The sequence below is a fragment of the Marmota marmota genome, unplaced genomic scaffold (genome assembly GCF_001458135.2).
Source record: "Marmota marmota marmota unplaced genomic scaffold, marMar, whole genome shotgun sequence".
Taxonomy (NCBI): domain Eukaryota; kingdom Metazoa; phylum Chordata; class Mammalia; order Rodentia; family Sciuridae; genus Marmota; species Marmota marmota.
This window is the reverse complement of record NW_026000185.1, coordinates 28515472-28531202: the sequence shown is the minus strand read 5'-3', so window position 1 is coordinate 28531202 and position 15731 is coordinate 28515472. Positions and strand designations below refer to the sequence as shown.

The window sequence follows — 15731 nt, the reverse complement described above, 5'->3', positions numbered from 1 at the left end:
AGTCAGGCATTTCCCATGGACCTGTTAGGTGGCACTGTGGGCCCGCAGTTCAGGCTGCCCACCCTGAATCACCCAGTGTGACACCGGCCAGGGAGCAGAAGCTCTCCTGTGACTGCTAGGCTGTCAGCATCTGAGGTGGGAATCGTCACTCAGTTTGCTGTCCCCACTCGGCCCCTTCCTACCCTCCAGGTGGATGCAGAGGTGGCGGGACGGGGGATAACCGAGGACCCATTTAGGGACTCCAGTGGTGTCCCTTTAGAAAGTCATCCATTCTGAGACGAGGACAGCATAAAGAGGCCAGACGGGCCATGCCACTGTGTGGTGGGCATAGCTGGCCCTGGGTTTCTGGGCCCCACTGGCCCTCGGCCCCGGTGGCTGTTCTCTATCAGGCAGTCAAGGCTAACACCAGAAGGCCAGCACTGTCCTGCTCACCCTCTTGCTCACCTCCTCTTCCCACGCTCTGGTGTTTACCCCATTCCTTAGGAAGGTGGATGGTCAGCAGGAGGTGCCTCTCAGGACCACCGGGTTCAGCAGAGCACTACTCACTCAGGACCAGGGCTGCTGCCAGTCTGCCTCACAGAAGTGTGGCCTATGTCCCCATGGCTCTGAGCAGCCACACTCCAAGTCTGGGGTCAGATCAGAAATCACCCCCTGTGACTTCTTCAGGAAGACCTTGAGACAGGTGGCACCACCCTGGAGGGGGACCACTTTGTGCCTCAGCTGCCCATGCAAGCTAATGCAGCCATCACTGCAGACACTGGGTCGTCCCGGCTGCATGTCAGCCTTCTCTCCCTGTCCCCCGCTCCCTCCTCCACCTGCGATGCTTGTGATTCTTCTGGCTTGTGCCTGTGTAGCCACATGAGCCACATCAACCAAATGCCAAATGAAGGAGTAACCAGAAAGTCACACTGAAGTAACCAGGTCAAGCCAGAGAAGCTGTGACTGGGAAGGGACAGGCCGGAGCCATCATACATGAACTTGGGGACTGGACGCAGGACAGTCTGGAGGGTGGTCAGTGGCTGGTCAGGTCTCTTGCTCTGTGAGCCGTGGCCTTCACAGAGGCCATCCCTCTCTCCTGATGATGCCTCCTGAACCCGCCCCCAGGCCTTCCAGCCCCACCCAAAAACTAGTGCCACAGTCAGGCCAGTGGCTCCACCTGGCTGGCTGCAGAACAGTCTCCTGCAGGCGTAGGAAGAGGGACTTAGGGTGTCAAAGCACACCTCCATCCTGGAGAGTCACGGGATGCTGTGCCCGAGGGCTTAGCTGACTAGCAAGGGAAGACGATACTTCGAGGCATGTGGCACAATGATCAGAGAAACTTGAAAATAAACTGAGGGAAATGTTTGACATTAAAAAGGAAATCCTCCACAGCCCTGACGCTGAGGACCGAGATGGCCCTCACTGTCCTCACCACACCAGGCACGTGGCCACCTTTCCCAGTGGCCGGGCCCGGGTTGTGTTTGGAGCAGAGACTCTGGAAGGACATGTTGGGCACCGACACGTGGCCAGGCACCTCATGAACTAGGTTCAGGGGGTTTCCAAGAGTTTCCTATACAGCAGGGCAGGTGGCCACCCGCCCGCCAGCCACGTCTGCGCTCAGGGAGTCCTGGTTTGTCTGTGTGGGGAGTGTTAGGTGTAAGGCTGCCACCGCTCAGTCACTGAGACTGCCAAATCCTTCTTCATCCAGGTAGATGGGCCTGTGAGGACCAGGGCAGGACAGCTGCTTGCTTCTCTGTGTTCTTGCTTTGCAAATAATAGACACACACTGTCACAGCTCAAGATAAGAAAAACAAAATACCCCTGCTCACCTGGGCTTTCCTCCTTGATCTCTTCTGTTGGTGGAATGTCACTTGCAAAATGTTTGAAGAAGGGCTGGGGTTGTGGCTCAGTGGCAGAGCACGTGCCTAGCACATGTGAGACTGGGTTCAATTCTCAGCACCACATTAAAATAAATAAATAAAATAAAGGTCTGGGTCCATCTGCAACTAAAAAAAAAGAAGACTGAGGAAGTGCAGTCACCCTCAGTCCATGTGCCCCATGTCGTCATCTGCTGTTTCCCTCCTTGGGGCTTTGTCTTAAACCTAACTGTGAAGCCGGGGTGAGCTGCCTGAGAGGCTGCCTCTGCACATGCCCCGCGTGCTGAGTGTCCACGGCAGGACCTCGCCAGGCCTTGGAGAAGGCATGTGTTCCCGTCGCACAGACGGGTAGGTGGAGGCTCAGAGGGGCCCATCCCCAGAGCCCTCTCGTGGCGTAGCTGTCCTCTCCATGCAATGGGAAGGTGGCTTTGCAGCAGAGGTGGTTTCCTTGTCCTGGGTCATAGCAGATGATGGAGGGCCACACGTTTCTCCTGCCACCATCTGTGCTGGCCCTGGCTACCCACCCTCCACTGTCCCCAGGCTGACCTGGCCGGCTGAAAACCCAGCACTGATTTTTCAAAAACGATGCCTGGTGAAGGGTTAAAAATGCTTGAAGAAAGTCCAGCCCTCACAAAAGAAGTGGCCTTTCCACCCGGCTTGGGGATGGCCAGGCCTACTGGGGGAAAAGAGCCACCGCACCGCCTGGTTTTAAGGCGAGAATGGCCAAAGTGTCTTTAATTCACTGTTTACCCGTGAGAATTACTCCCAGGAGGAATCCTGCAATAAAATCTTCTCGGTCTATGAGAATAGAAAGAAATTGAATCAGAAGACTCTATTTCCACTGGTATTTATTCAGTCTGGGAAATTCAGTGGGCCGGAGCATTAGTATCAGCAGGGGATTCCTTGCTCCTAGCGTTAAATTACTGTCATAATCGCTCAATTATTTCTTCCTTGTACTGTTTAAAATAAAAATCCATCACATTCTATGTTTTTTTCCGAGCATTTATTAGGTTGAGTGTTTAGGAAAATCAATTATAGTCAGTCAGGCATGAATTGATGAATGTTCTTGTAATAATTGTCAGTTGTTAAACCGGGTGTACTTTCTCTCTTCGCCCCTTTTCATTTCCTTCAGAGGGCAGAGGTGGCTCAGCGAGAGGCGGAGACCTTACGGGAGCAGCTCTCCTCGGCCAACCACTCTCTCCAGCTGGCCTCCCAGATCCAGAAGGCGCCTGATGTGGTGGGTAGCTCGCCTGTGGGGCTCCGCCCGGGCATCTGCGCCCTCGCCTTGGGGCCTTTCTTCCTGGGGGTTTTGACGCCTCTTTTGGAGTAACATTGCACCAGTGCTGCACTTTTAACAACTTGAAGGGAGAACCTGGTCCAGGCTAGGAGACGCCGCAGCCTCTGGGCCGGCCTGATGCCTCCCCAGTGCTGAGGGCTCCTCCCCAGCCCAGCCTGGGTCATTGCTGGGGGCTGCGGGGTGCATAGGGGAGCCTCCCCAGAATTCCACAGGGCAGTCGAGGGTCTGTCCTTCTGGGGCAACCTTCCTTGGGGAGAGTCCACAGTGATCCAGAAACCCAAGGGGGTGTAGAATAGCAGCTCACCCTGAGTTTGCTAGCCACACACAGCCAGGGGGAGCAAGGCATGAGTCTCATCCTTTTGCCCGATTTTTCTAAAGGTAACAAATAGCCACAGCTTCCCCAGCATGGTCAAGGAGATTTTGAGCATCAGGTTCCCAGACTCCTTCGGCTTGGTGCAGTGTGGTGGCTGAGCCCCAGGTGTTGGAGCCCAGAGTCACCTCCCTGCTCTGTGTCCATCAGCTGGGGACAGCGGCTTAGCTTCCCTGAGTCTGTTTGTCCGCCCATGAAGACTGGTCTCCTGAGGTCAGGAAGTTATGTCTGCCATGCTCGCAGACCTCAGTGAACCTCAGCGGGCACCCTTCTTTGGCTGGTGCCATGCTCCCTGACCCCAAGGCTATGACACAGAACTCCACCACTGGATTAAGTGATCCCAACTAAGGCCCCTTTGCTCTGATGGCCACAGTGAGTCCCTGGCAGTCACAGGTGTCCTTCGATTTAACAAAGACTCGCGGAGCCCTTGCTGCTGCCTGGCGTGAGGGGCACTGGGGTAGTGAGGAGGAACAGGACCGGGCCCTCCACAGAGAGCACAATCTCGGGAAAACTCGCTGCTGTGGAAAGTCCCTCGTGACAGCCAGTATTCCACTAACCTGTGAAGCAGGGTGTTGCTGTTTCCTTACCCAGAGGAGGAGACGAAGCCCAGTGAGTGTCAACAGCTGGCCCCAGAGCACGGTCAGTGGCTGAGCCAGGACTCAGTTGGCTCCTCAGACTCCTGAGACTGGAGCTTTTAAGTGATCACCAGGACTGGACCTAGAGCAAATGGCCGGTGCCAGGACTGCTTCTTTTAAGAATGGCTTGTGGCTGGGCTGGTATGTATTCATACTTACAGGGCTGGGGTTTTCAGGTGGAGTGCGCCCAGTACACACGAGGCCCTGGACTCAATCTCCAGCACTACAAAGACAAAAAAAAAGAATAAGAATCGGTTTTAGTTTTCTTTCTTTACATTGACATCAGATGCAGCGTGAGACTGGAGCGTTTTAGGACACAGAGAAAAGTTCCCATTCAAGGCACCAACGCACCTTCGTAACTCATGGTCTTTGATACCTTGAACTTAGATGTCCAAGAGGCTGTTCTGTCCCTCACCCAAGCTCAGATGCACCGGGTACACACAAGGGCTGAGGCGGGAGGAGGCCCTGGGTGCTGGGGCTGGCAGCTCCCCCGGTCTCTGTGGCCGTCCTCGGGGCTGTAGAGGAAGCCGTCTATCCTAACATGTCTCACGGCTCCTGAGCTAAATGTTTTGATTGAAAAGAATTCTGGCACCGTCCTGGACTGCAGCGACCAAAACATTTCAAAAGGAAATGAATGTTCTCGCAGGTAGAGTGCATCGCGGGTCCGGGGCGTGTACACACTTCATCACTGGCTCGCGCAGTGTTTACCTGGCACTGACTCAGCCTTCCAGGAGCGGGTCCCTGGCTCCACATCCTCTGTAGGCTGCGAGCTGAGGCTCCAGCCAACACAGAAACCAGGCCAGCGGAAAATGGTCTATTGGGCTTGGCCGGCAGAACTCAGCCGCTGAACAGTAGAGTCCACAGATCTAGCAGAGGCCAAAATCGACATGATGGGCGTCTCAGCAGAACCACGGTCCTAGAAGGTGCGCAGACACTCAGTGAGTAGAGCCTTGCCTCCGTGTTTCATTTCTGCCTGGTGACATCACAGTCAGGAGAGGGAAGTTGGGTATTGTCATTTTACAGGTAAAGAAACTGGGGCTCAGAGGAGCTTACCTTTCCTAACGTCACACACTAGGAAACAACCAAGTCGGTCTGGCACAGTGGCACACGCCTGTAATCCCAGCTACATGGGAGGCGGAAGCAGGAGGATCACGAGTTCAAAACCAACCTCAGCAACTGGGCAAGGCCCCATCTCAAAATAATTTTAAAAGGGTTGGGGACATAGCTAAGTGGCAGAGCGCTTGCCTAGCATGCATGAGGCCCTAGGTTCCATCCCCAACACTGCTGAAAAAAAAAAAAAAGCTGGAGTATGGACCCAGTCCTTCCTGCTCGAGGCCACTCTCCTGATCCCCCTCCCATCCCATCATGGGCTGCAAGCAAGGCAGGTCCACAGAGACCTTAGTGGAGGGTTTGCAGACAAACGAGGGCGCAGTGCTCTGGACACCGCACACAGCCCCCTTTTTTGGAGACTAGACAAGCTGCCCTGTTAAGAGGGCCACCTCCATCCCACCACCCACTCCAGCTGGCTCTCGAGGTGGAGGCAGGAGCAGGTGGCATGAGGAGGAGAAGCCAAGCCAACTCCTGCTGCCTCACCTCCCGGTGAGGGGACAAGACTGAAAGGGCAGCCCAGCTCCAGATAGCACTTCCATCCCAGACCCGGGCCACCATCTCCTCCCCATCTAGCTCTCCTCACCCAGAACCTGCCCCTGCGGCTCACTCATCATCACCACGAAGGTGGCTGCTGGACACAAGGTGACCGCCCACTGGGTCAGGCCCAGCATTCTGGTCTCAGCACTGTGCTTAGGAGCCAGGGACGGGGATAGGTTCAAAGGGACACACCAAGGACACCCACACCAGGGACCTGTTCTGGTGTTCACTTTCCCCTCTGAGCGTGCTCGTCACTGAAGCCCTTCCGGGGCCAGGACCTTCAGACCAAGCTAAGTACCCTTGCATGTCCTGCCGGGACCTGAGCCACCGGAGCCCAGGGGGCAAGTAGCATGCCCTGGGGGTCCTGGAACCAAGAACCCGGGGATTTCCTGCCCCCCGCCTGAGCCAGGGTCTCGCCCTGAGCCCCATCGGGATCACAAGGGGAGCCTGGGCCCTGCCCCGGGCGCTGAGTTCCCGGCTCCAGGTAACCCTGACACTCGCATTTCCTGATCCCCTTGCAGCTGGGTAGAGCCTCTGAGGTGAAGGCGCTGGTGGCCCTGGCCCTCCTTGACCACGGAGGGTTATGTGTTGGGTCGTGAGCTGGATGGCATAACCGCCTGCCACTGGGCCCCTGACCTCTTTGTTCACTCTGCCGCCTGGATTTCCATCCAGAGCTGTGCCAGTGCCCTCCCCGGCCTCAGCTTCATCATCAGGCCCACACTCTCCCTGACCGCAGCACCTGGTCACCCCTGGACCCTTCTGTTTCTTTCTTCCTCCTCCCTCTGTCCTCACGATGGGACCACCAGGAGTACCCCCATGCTGGGAGACAGGGAGCCATGGGCTGGGCCACAGAGTGGGGTGCTCTTCTCTGCTGCACCTCCAGGTCTTACTGCCCTGAGGTTGGCCATCTCAGGGCCTCCTGCCTAGGGGAGGCAGCTGGGCTTTTTTGCTTTTTCGAGGGAATTTGTGACTTCAGTTCCGAGAATCAGCTGATGTGCCCAGCCCTGTGGCCAGGCCAGGTGGGCCCCCAGAAATTCAGTGGATGGCCCTCAGTACTGCCTACTCCCAGGTCCCCAGCTGGGCCCAGGGCCAGTGCCAGGAGCTGCTGAGCTTTAGACAGTTACTTGAACCACTGTCTCTGATTCAACAACTTGAACTTACCTGATGTGAAGCCCAGACCCCTTCCGGCTGGTTCCATAGACTGCAGAGGAGGCAGCATTGGTGGCAGGCACCCCCAGTGGGAGGCTCATAAACGGAGTGGTTCTGTCTGCACCTGCCGTTGGGCCTGTGTCCCTGCTACCATGTTCCTCCCTGCTCCAGAGCCCCTCAGGGGCCAGACTACCTAGTGGCACCCAGATGGTGCTTTCCAAGCCCTGGGATAAAGGACACTTTTGTTTTTTAAATTCCATTCTGTTACACACTGATAGTTTGATAAAAGACAGTAAAAACGTCACCAAAATGTCAGTTGGCTCCTCAGTTTCCAACACTGACTCCCAACTTCTGAACTGGACTCGCTGTGCTCATTGGTGACTTGGCAGTGGCCCACGGACATGGGCCACATGGAATGGTTGGGTCATAGAGATGCTCGGGACCCTGGGACCACTGCCAGAGGTCAAGGTGGTAAGCTACATGATGGACGGCATCCAGCAAGGCGAAGAGACAGAGGAGCCACTCCTGGGCACTGCACACTGGAGGTCTGAACTGCCCAGGGAGGTGTGAAGAGGTACTTCCTTGGAGAGTGGCCGGTCCCAGACGTGGAAACCCTGGGATAAGCATGTCATGCGTGGCACAGCTGTTCCTGGCATCCAGGGCCACAGCTGCCATCTTCACCTCCCTTCTCTACCCAGCACAGGCAAGATCCAGGCTTGAAGCCATGAGCTTCAGGAGTGGGGAAGGGCCAGGGTGGTGGCATTCCATGCTGTACCCTAAGCTGCTCTCAGGGTGCCTGGAGCCCTGTCCCCTGTCCCTATTGGCTGTGCCCAGAAGCACATCTCCTTGTGAAAAGCCCAAGATTGTTCAGAAGCTGAGGTTACTTTTAAAACTTAACAAGCCCTGCTCAAGTCGTCGGGAAGCAGAATCACACGTGACTTTATTTAGAATACCTTCTCCTCTGGGTGTTTCCCATGCTGACCATTTTGGAGAGAAAGGAAAGAGTAAGTTTCTTTGGAAAAATAAGAAAGAAAGAAAACAACTCAATTGTTTCTAAGTAAAGGAACCCCAAGTGTGCTTCTCCCATCTTTTAACTCTTGGGGAATGTAAACGCTAAGGGTCAAATTTGTCAAACCGAGATCTCAGCTTGTGGATACTCAATAATGAATCCAAAGGAGAGTAAATCGCAGTGTGCGGTAGAAGACACAAGTTCTGGAGCAATATCCTGGCTCCCATCCAAGCCGCCCTGCTTCCTGCTCCCCGGGCAGGAGCACTCTGCCCCCCACACCTCCTTAGATCCTGGCTCCCAATCCCCCGCTCAGTGAGACTTTCCCTGACCATTTGGTAAAGCCTCTGGCCTCTCCCAGCGCTGGCTGCCCTGGCCTCCTTGCTTTGGAGGCTCATGTCGCCACCCAGGACTTTGGTCCTGTGGTTCATTGCCGCACACCTGGTACTCGGTGCATTCATGGAAAATGTCCAATGAAGGAATCCAGGGATGTAGATGGGGTGGTGGCAGGGGAAGGTGGGGGAGGTCACTTGCAAGCCAAGGCAGGAAGCAGTGTCTTGCCCTGAGCTCACCGTGCACACCTGAGGTCTGTGTGGTCACTGCCCCTCCACTGCCCACACAGGAACCCCCAGCACCTGCCCAAGGCCAGTGCGGTTTTGTCATTTCTCCTCTTCTCCGCAGGAGCAGGCCATAGAGGTGCTGACTCGCTCCAGCCTAGAAGTTGAGTTGGCCGCCAAGGAGAGGGAGATCGCCCAGCTGGTGGAGGACGTGCAGAGACTCCAGGGCAGCCTCACCAAGCTGCGGGAGAACTCGGCCAGCCAGATCTCCCAGCTGGAGCAGCAGCTGAGTGCCAAGAACAGCACGCTCAAGGTACAGACCCTGCAAGGGCTGGGGCAGGGGGCCCAGGGGCCCAGCGGTGCACCCTCGCCTGCCTGGCACCGACAGCAAGCATGGTGCTCTAAACCCCACTGCAGGCTCTGCGTGGACCACTTGTCCCTCTCAGTGGGTCACTCCTTATATGTGGAGCCACTGTCCTGATACTTGGTAGAAACGCCACCTGCTAATGTGTGCCCTCGTGGAGCTGACAGCGTTGTCACAGTCAGAGGCCATCTGTGTAGACATACCATGGTCCAGCTCTGCTGGCCTGCAGACTTCTGATGAGAGGACCCCACCCACTAAAGCTCTGGTTCTTCCTGTGCTTGGATCAAAAATGGAAGCACAGTGCTCCACAAAGTCCCTGTCTGACCCTGATCTGGGGGACACTCCTTTGCCACTCAAGCCTGTGGTCAGCCCAGTGGCTCAGCTCAGAGAGCTGCAGGTTATCTCTTTCTTCCCAAGTGGACTCACTGGGCAGCCTAGTAGAAGCTAGCTCCCAGGGCCGTCTCTTAAATCTCTATCCCAAGTGCAGAACCCAGAACCTTTTTTATGCTTTAAATAATAGTAATGCTACTTCAAAGTATCCACAGTCTGCGAAGTCAAGTGTGCGCTGCAGACAGCCCTGGGGCCCTAGATTGCTAGGGGTCATAGCCAGGGTGACTGGCATCTTCCTTGGCAAACAGGTAGGCAAGAATGACAAGAGCCGGGGCCCAGCTGCAGGCTGGAGGTCTTGTGCTCTGCTGCAGGGACCCCTCCAGTCTGTTCTGCCTGCCTAGGTTTTTCCCTCACTGAGTGCATGACAGACTGACTGGTTTCTGTTCACTGTCTACTAAATGAGTTGGATTAAGGTCAGTTGTAAAACTTCCATGAAGCCGGGGTGATAGTGCACCCCTAAGTCCCAGCCACCCAGTCCTAGGGCTGGGGCAGGAGGCGCGCAGGAGCCCGGGAGCGTGAGGGGTCAGCCAAGGCTACGTGGTGAGACCTTGTCTCAAAATTTTACAAAAGAAGTGAAGGAGAAGAAGAAGAGTTTTCCTTACATAAAGTGATTCTAGAATGGAGTTAGGCCCTTTTTTTTTTTTTCAATGGAGATTGCTTCTTGACACATGACCAGGTTTGACCCAGAACCAAATTTGCACAAGTCTATCGCTGACCAGGGCCACCTGCAGCTCCCCCTTGCTGGTTCTTCTTTGCCTCTTTGGGGCAGATTTCATCCACTTTCTGAGAAACTGCCAGGTGCTCAGCTCCCTCTGAGGAGGCCCTGCGGACCTGGGGAGACCATCGGAAGCTGGTCCCATCCTTCGTTAATGTGGCCATTATATCTCCAGTGCTCCTTCCTCTCACCAGCTTGCCCGATGAGGACCAGGACTCGCTTTTTTATTTCTAGATTTAAATCTAATTTTCTCATGTTAAGACCATTTCTGACCCTCCTGGTGGCATTGTTATTAGATAATTTGCCTTCTTCCCCTTCGTTACGGTTCCAGGGCGCCACCCAGACACCTCCCACACACGGCATCGTGACACGGAGACTCTAGACCTTCCATTTTTCATTATGGAGCAATTTCTTCTAAATCAGTTAAGGTTTTAATGTTCGCCTTCACAAAAAATGAAACGCAGTTTCACAAATGAATGTTCTTTATCCGTATCTTGGGGGAATTCTTTAATACTGTGCAGTTAATGAAACAATTCGGCAATACTTCTTCCAAAAACCATCGCTCCCTCCTCTTCGTCTGATCTGATAATCAAAACATATCCTCTAATAACGAGACTGCTCTGATTTTAATTATCTTAACCCCTTGTCACCAGGAGTAAAGATTTCTCAGAGAGCAAACCCGACACAGGGCATCCCCCTTTCTCAGAGGAGGACACCTACCTCCCTCACCCCAAGGGGTGAGGGTAATTGAATGGGCTGGCTTCTCGGGGCTCTGGGTGCTTTCTAATGTGTGTAACTTAGAATCTGCAGCCTGAGCTAGGCAGAGAGACAATTATTAGGAAAATGTCACCTTGGCAACCCTATGCTCTTGTCCTGAGGAGCTCTTACCCCACAGAGACGGTGACCAGCAACCAGCAAGAGTGAGACGGGACTCTCCTAACCAGCACGGGCATTTCCTGGCTGCTTCTCCCTCTCCCATGGCCCTCTCTCCTCTGCGTTCTCTCCTCCTTTGGCTGTTTGCCAGCGTTGGGGCTCCAGGACACACAGTGGGGGCTACAACTGGGGTGCTATTTGTCAAAGGGTGCTGTGCCTCTGACGCAACTCTGGGTTCTCTAGAATGGCAGGTGGCCTTGCCATGAGCATCTGGCTGAGGGTCCTGGATCTTTGAGACGAATACCCACATGCTTGTGGCAGTCACCTGGGGAGAGGGAGCCTTCCACAGGCAAGGGCTCTGTGGGCAGGATTCTTGAGTACCTTCCACCCACACAGCCTGCGGCACTACCCGCACACTGAACCTGCCCATCTTTTTCCCACCAAGACTCCTTCCTTCCACCTGGACATGTGAGCGGTGGTTCTGGAGGTTGCTCGTTGACCACCATCCCTGCCGGGGCTCTGTGTGACCCAGCACAGTTCCAAGCGCATCTCCACATCTCCTGGTGCAGCCTCTGACCCTTAAGTAGACATGGCGGCAGGCTCTGAAGGGGGAGGTGTTTCTTCTTGCCCAATCTGACAAGTGCTCAAGCACAGCGCCTTTTGGAGAGGATGACTCTGTGTTGGTAATTAATGAAATAACCCCGCCGCCGTGATAAGGCTGCTATTTTTGATAACTCTCTGTTCGGTGGTTTTCTGTCGGAATATTCTCATACAGAGGCAGTATAATTAGACAGTCACCTGCATTAGGCTCGATGCGGCAGAGAAAATAATGCCACCAATAGCTGCAATTTAAAGTGGGTATTTATGAGGAAGGCTAGCTAAGGAGTGCCACTCCCCCGCGAGGAGAAGTCGCATTCTCTAAAGATGCTCTAAAGGTCACTTCTTCCCACTGAGGCAGTGGGCAGGTGTGTTGGCATCACCTGGGGGGTCTTTCCCAACTGCACATGCTCCCACCCACGCCCCCCACCTCCTCAGGCTCTGATGGGTCCCATGGAGCTACTGTGGGAGTCTGCTGTGTCCCTCAGGCACTGGAGTGGGAGACAGATGGTGGCCCTTCCTGGACTCACTGCTCCTGCCTGTGGAGGCTGTCCCTTGGGGCACATGGCCTCGTCACCAAGTGGTATGGGCCTGACGCCTGATGCTCCAGCTGTTCTCCGCCCAGGCTTCCCTCTGCGAGGTTCCGTGGATACAGACCCCTATTTTTAAAAAGGACTATGACCAAGCCCCTTTGGACACTAGTCCTGCAAACAGGCAGGAAGATGGTCATTGCTCGGGGAGGCCAGGCCCAGTGTCCATCCTGTGGCTGTGGAGGGGGACTTAGTCTGACACTGCGCCCTTTAGCCACCATCAGCCAGCAGGTGACTGAGAAGAGAAGCCTCACCCTCAGAGTGGCACATGTTAGTTCTGACATCAAATATCACTGAGGGTCGCCCAGGGTCACTGAGATGGCGTCCAGAGCACATGACTCCACTGGCACTGTCCTCGCTGGGTCTTGAAGGCACAGAGCAGGTCTGAGGAAGGAAGGAGTGAGGAGGGAGTTGTGTGGGGCCCTGATGCAGAGGCAGGGGCTGCCTGCCTGTAGGGGGTGAGGCCCCAGGGGACCACCCCGGAGGCCATCCCAGAGTGCCACCTCAGAACCAAGGTGGCCTCTGGCCAGCTAGAACAACAAGACATCAGCAGATTCCTGTAAAATCTTGTGAGCATCTCTGCAGTGCCTGGGGGAGCCCATCAGGGGCGGGAGTCTGTGGTGGGCTTCAGCACCCCAGCCCTGCTCCCCAAGTGAAGTGACCCTTGTAGCCCACATACAGCCCAGCTTAGTAGCCACCTCCCCAACTGTGAAGAGCACCATTGAGGTGGCCTGATGTTGAGCCAGGTCCCTTCTGCTCTGCAAGCAGTTTGGTCCCACCTGCCCAGGGCCCAGGTCAGACCTGGGTCATGGCCACTGAAAGACAGAGGTGACCTGTCTGTTCTGCAGAGGCCCCTCCTCCACACTTCCTTGGCCCTGCTCCTCTGTCCACTCTAACCTGAGCCTCCAAGGGTAAGAGCAAGCCCTCCAATGTCACCCTCACTGTCCCCACCATCTGGCTGTGGCAGGATGGCTCTCCCCTCCTCTTGTGTTCTGAGCACCCTCCACGGCACGTACAGCATCTGCTGCGGTGTTCAGAAGGTTCCAGAAAGACAGGGACTCACTATCCAGGCACCAGGCTGACCCTGGGCTCCTCACCTGGGGCCAGTGTAGACAGAGCCCAGTTGTACGTAACTGCTGCCTCTCCCCAGCAATCATGGGGGTGGGTTTTCCTAAGGAGAGGGCCTCCCTTCAGTTGGAAAGGAGGTGCAGAAAGGCAGTGTCCCCAGAGCAGGGGGTACAGGCAAGCGCTGCGGAGAGCCGAGCTCTGCTCCTGTGTTGCAGACACCATCCCACCCACAGTGGCCCCAGGGATGTGGCCTCTGTGCCCTTCTTGCAGGGGTCTGATACACCACAGGTCTTTGCCAGTAGCCCCAAAGCACCAAGGACCATGTTTTCTGACTTGAGTGAGATACAAGTCTTTTAGAATTGCGTGCCTCGCTTGCTGCATGCCCAAGTACTTGGCACTTTAAATCAAGTTGCTTATGACTTACGTCATAGCTGGGATTTTAGGATAGACAGTCCTAGCAGCTGACAGGGCCGTTGAGCTCCTCTATGTTCCTGGAACCGTGGATGGACTGACTCAGCCACAGTGTGGACGGGGTCGTGGGGAGCGGCAGGTCCTTTGCATCCTCATCACTGTCCTTCAGAAGCCCCTGTCAGTTCTGCCTCTCCCCAAGTTGAGTCACCCAAGCTCATAGGCAGCCCAAAGTCTGGCTCCTAAGCTCCTCTCACGTCTGGACCCATCCCCCTGTGTCCATGGCCAGGCCCAGTGCTCCTGGCACGCCAGCAGACACCACAGCTCAGCACTGCGGTACACTGGGGGCTGTGGGTGTCGCCCCTCAAGATGGCAGCAATAACTGGGAGCTGCGGCTCACTGCCACTGCCCCGCGTCACGTCACGAGAAAGTATCCTACTACAAGTTGCTCACCTAGGAAGAGAGCCAAGTTCAAAACAAGGCAGTTCCTACCCGATACTGCTGCCCTCGAAACATTGCGAAGCCCACCAGTTTAAAGAAGGGCTGTTTGTGCTTTCTTCTGGGAAGATACCACAGTCCCTAGGTTCTGCTTTGGTGACCTTGGCCGGGAGCTGCCTCTGTTGCCTGTCTGCACTTAGCGGCCAGAGCTGCTGCAGGGCCGTGTGCTCCTCCTACCTGGTCCGCCGTAGCCCCGAGTCTCGGTTCAAGATCCGCAGGAGCGTGGGTATCCTTGCGGCCCACCCCCTCCTCCAGGGTGGTCTTCAGTTTTGGTGCCCAAGCAAGGTCTTCTCTAAGGAGACCGCCAGGTGGTCAGGTTGTAGGTGCTCTGTAGACCAGGCATCCTCCCCAGGCTTGTTTGCCCAAGACAAGAAATGCCATCAGAGGGTGGCAAGAGAGGTACTGGGGCCTTCTTCACCAGCTGCCCCAGGCAGGCAGCAGAGATGTCAGTGGATGCTCTTCAGCTCTTGACAAAACTGTCTAAAATGTGCACATCCCATTCCTAACCTTTTGATCAGAACCAGTCACAGGTCTTCAGAGGAGACTTGCGGCCACACCTCCTGTGATCTGTATGCCAGCAGTAACAGCCCCAGCATGAGGAACAGAGCTGCCACACCTGCCCTGTTCCTGGCCTGTGGAGGCCTCTGAGGTCCTTGTGTTGTTCCTATTTTTTGTGAGAGGCTTATTAACTTGCCCAGAGACACCCAGCTTATGCGTGATAGGTGGGGGCTGCAGGGTGAGTGCCCCACTGCCTCCCTTCCTCCCTGTCCCTTCCACTCTCTGGCTCTGACCAGCGGCCCGTGTCTGTGTCTGGCCTTAGTGAGCTCCACGCTCTGCCACGTGTTTTGCTTCTCAGCCACACTGGATGATCTCTGCAAGGGAGGGCTGTCACGTCAGTGCCTCCTGCCACTTGACTACAGGCAAGAGAATGGAATAATCACTTCTTTGGGAGCACCTTCTGAGAGTCTTTTGTGGGAAAATGAGTGCCTACTACCCCCCATTGGATTATGACTGAGAAAACCATCATAATACATAAAGTTGGCGAGAAATCTTAAAGGGAACTAGGAGAGCAATCTTATGCAACAGAAAACAAATGCGCAAGAGATTGTTGGTGGAGGCAGCAGGAGACAGCACAGTGGGCGTGGCCGCAGAGCGCCTGCATCCTCAGGACAGCCACTCACTGTGGATTCCAGAAGGGCGTCCCAGATTCCAGAATGGTCTGAATTAAGGACAGCCTAAAGGAGCACCTAGAAACCCTGCAGACAGGAAGGCTCTGGCACCTCAGAAAGTGGAGTTCATGCCCCTTGAGCTTGGAAATGCATGGACTGGCAGGGTCCTGCCCTGGGTTCTGCAGCATTTGCTGAGCTGCCCCAGCAGGCTCCCTTTGGAGGAGGCCAAAAGCACCTTTGTAGAAGGAAGTGCCCTCGACTGATCCACCCTATGCCAACAGCTCTTCCCAGCAAGAAAGCCTGGCAGGGCTGTGGGCAGCACTACACCTTGACAATGTGCTGTCCCTCCCCGCAGGACCATGGGGGCTGTAGGGTCCCTGGCAGGCCTCCCTGCAGGACTCAGGTCTCTCTCAGGGAAACCCCTAACTACCCAGAAAATAGGCATCCACTCCCCAAACCCCAATATCCTGGGCTCCAGGAGCACAAATGCTCTCTTCCCAGTGCCTGCGTGATGTCGACACTCAGCAGCAAAGTGCTTGTCT

General features: G+C 55.3%; 1 protein-coding gene across 3 annotated transcripts in view; it reads left to right on the top strand.

Annotated features, from left to right (window-relative positions):
• Cux1 (cut like homeobox 1) overlaps window positions 1-15731 on the top strand; it is a 328005-nt gene that overhangs the window by 242017 nt on the left and 70257 nt on the right. For 2 of the 3 annotated variants that reach the window (XM_048789985.1, XM_048789983.1), the window contains 2 exons: window positions 2989-3093; window positions 8642-8830. In XM_048789985.1, coding sequence (XP_048645942.1) covers window positions 2989-3093; window positions 8642-8830 — 294 coding nt within the window. The remainder of the gene's footprint in view (window positions 1-2988; window positions 3094-8641; window positions 8831-15731) is intronic. The other variant, XM_048789984.1, reaches the window with a different exon arrangement.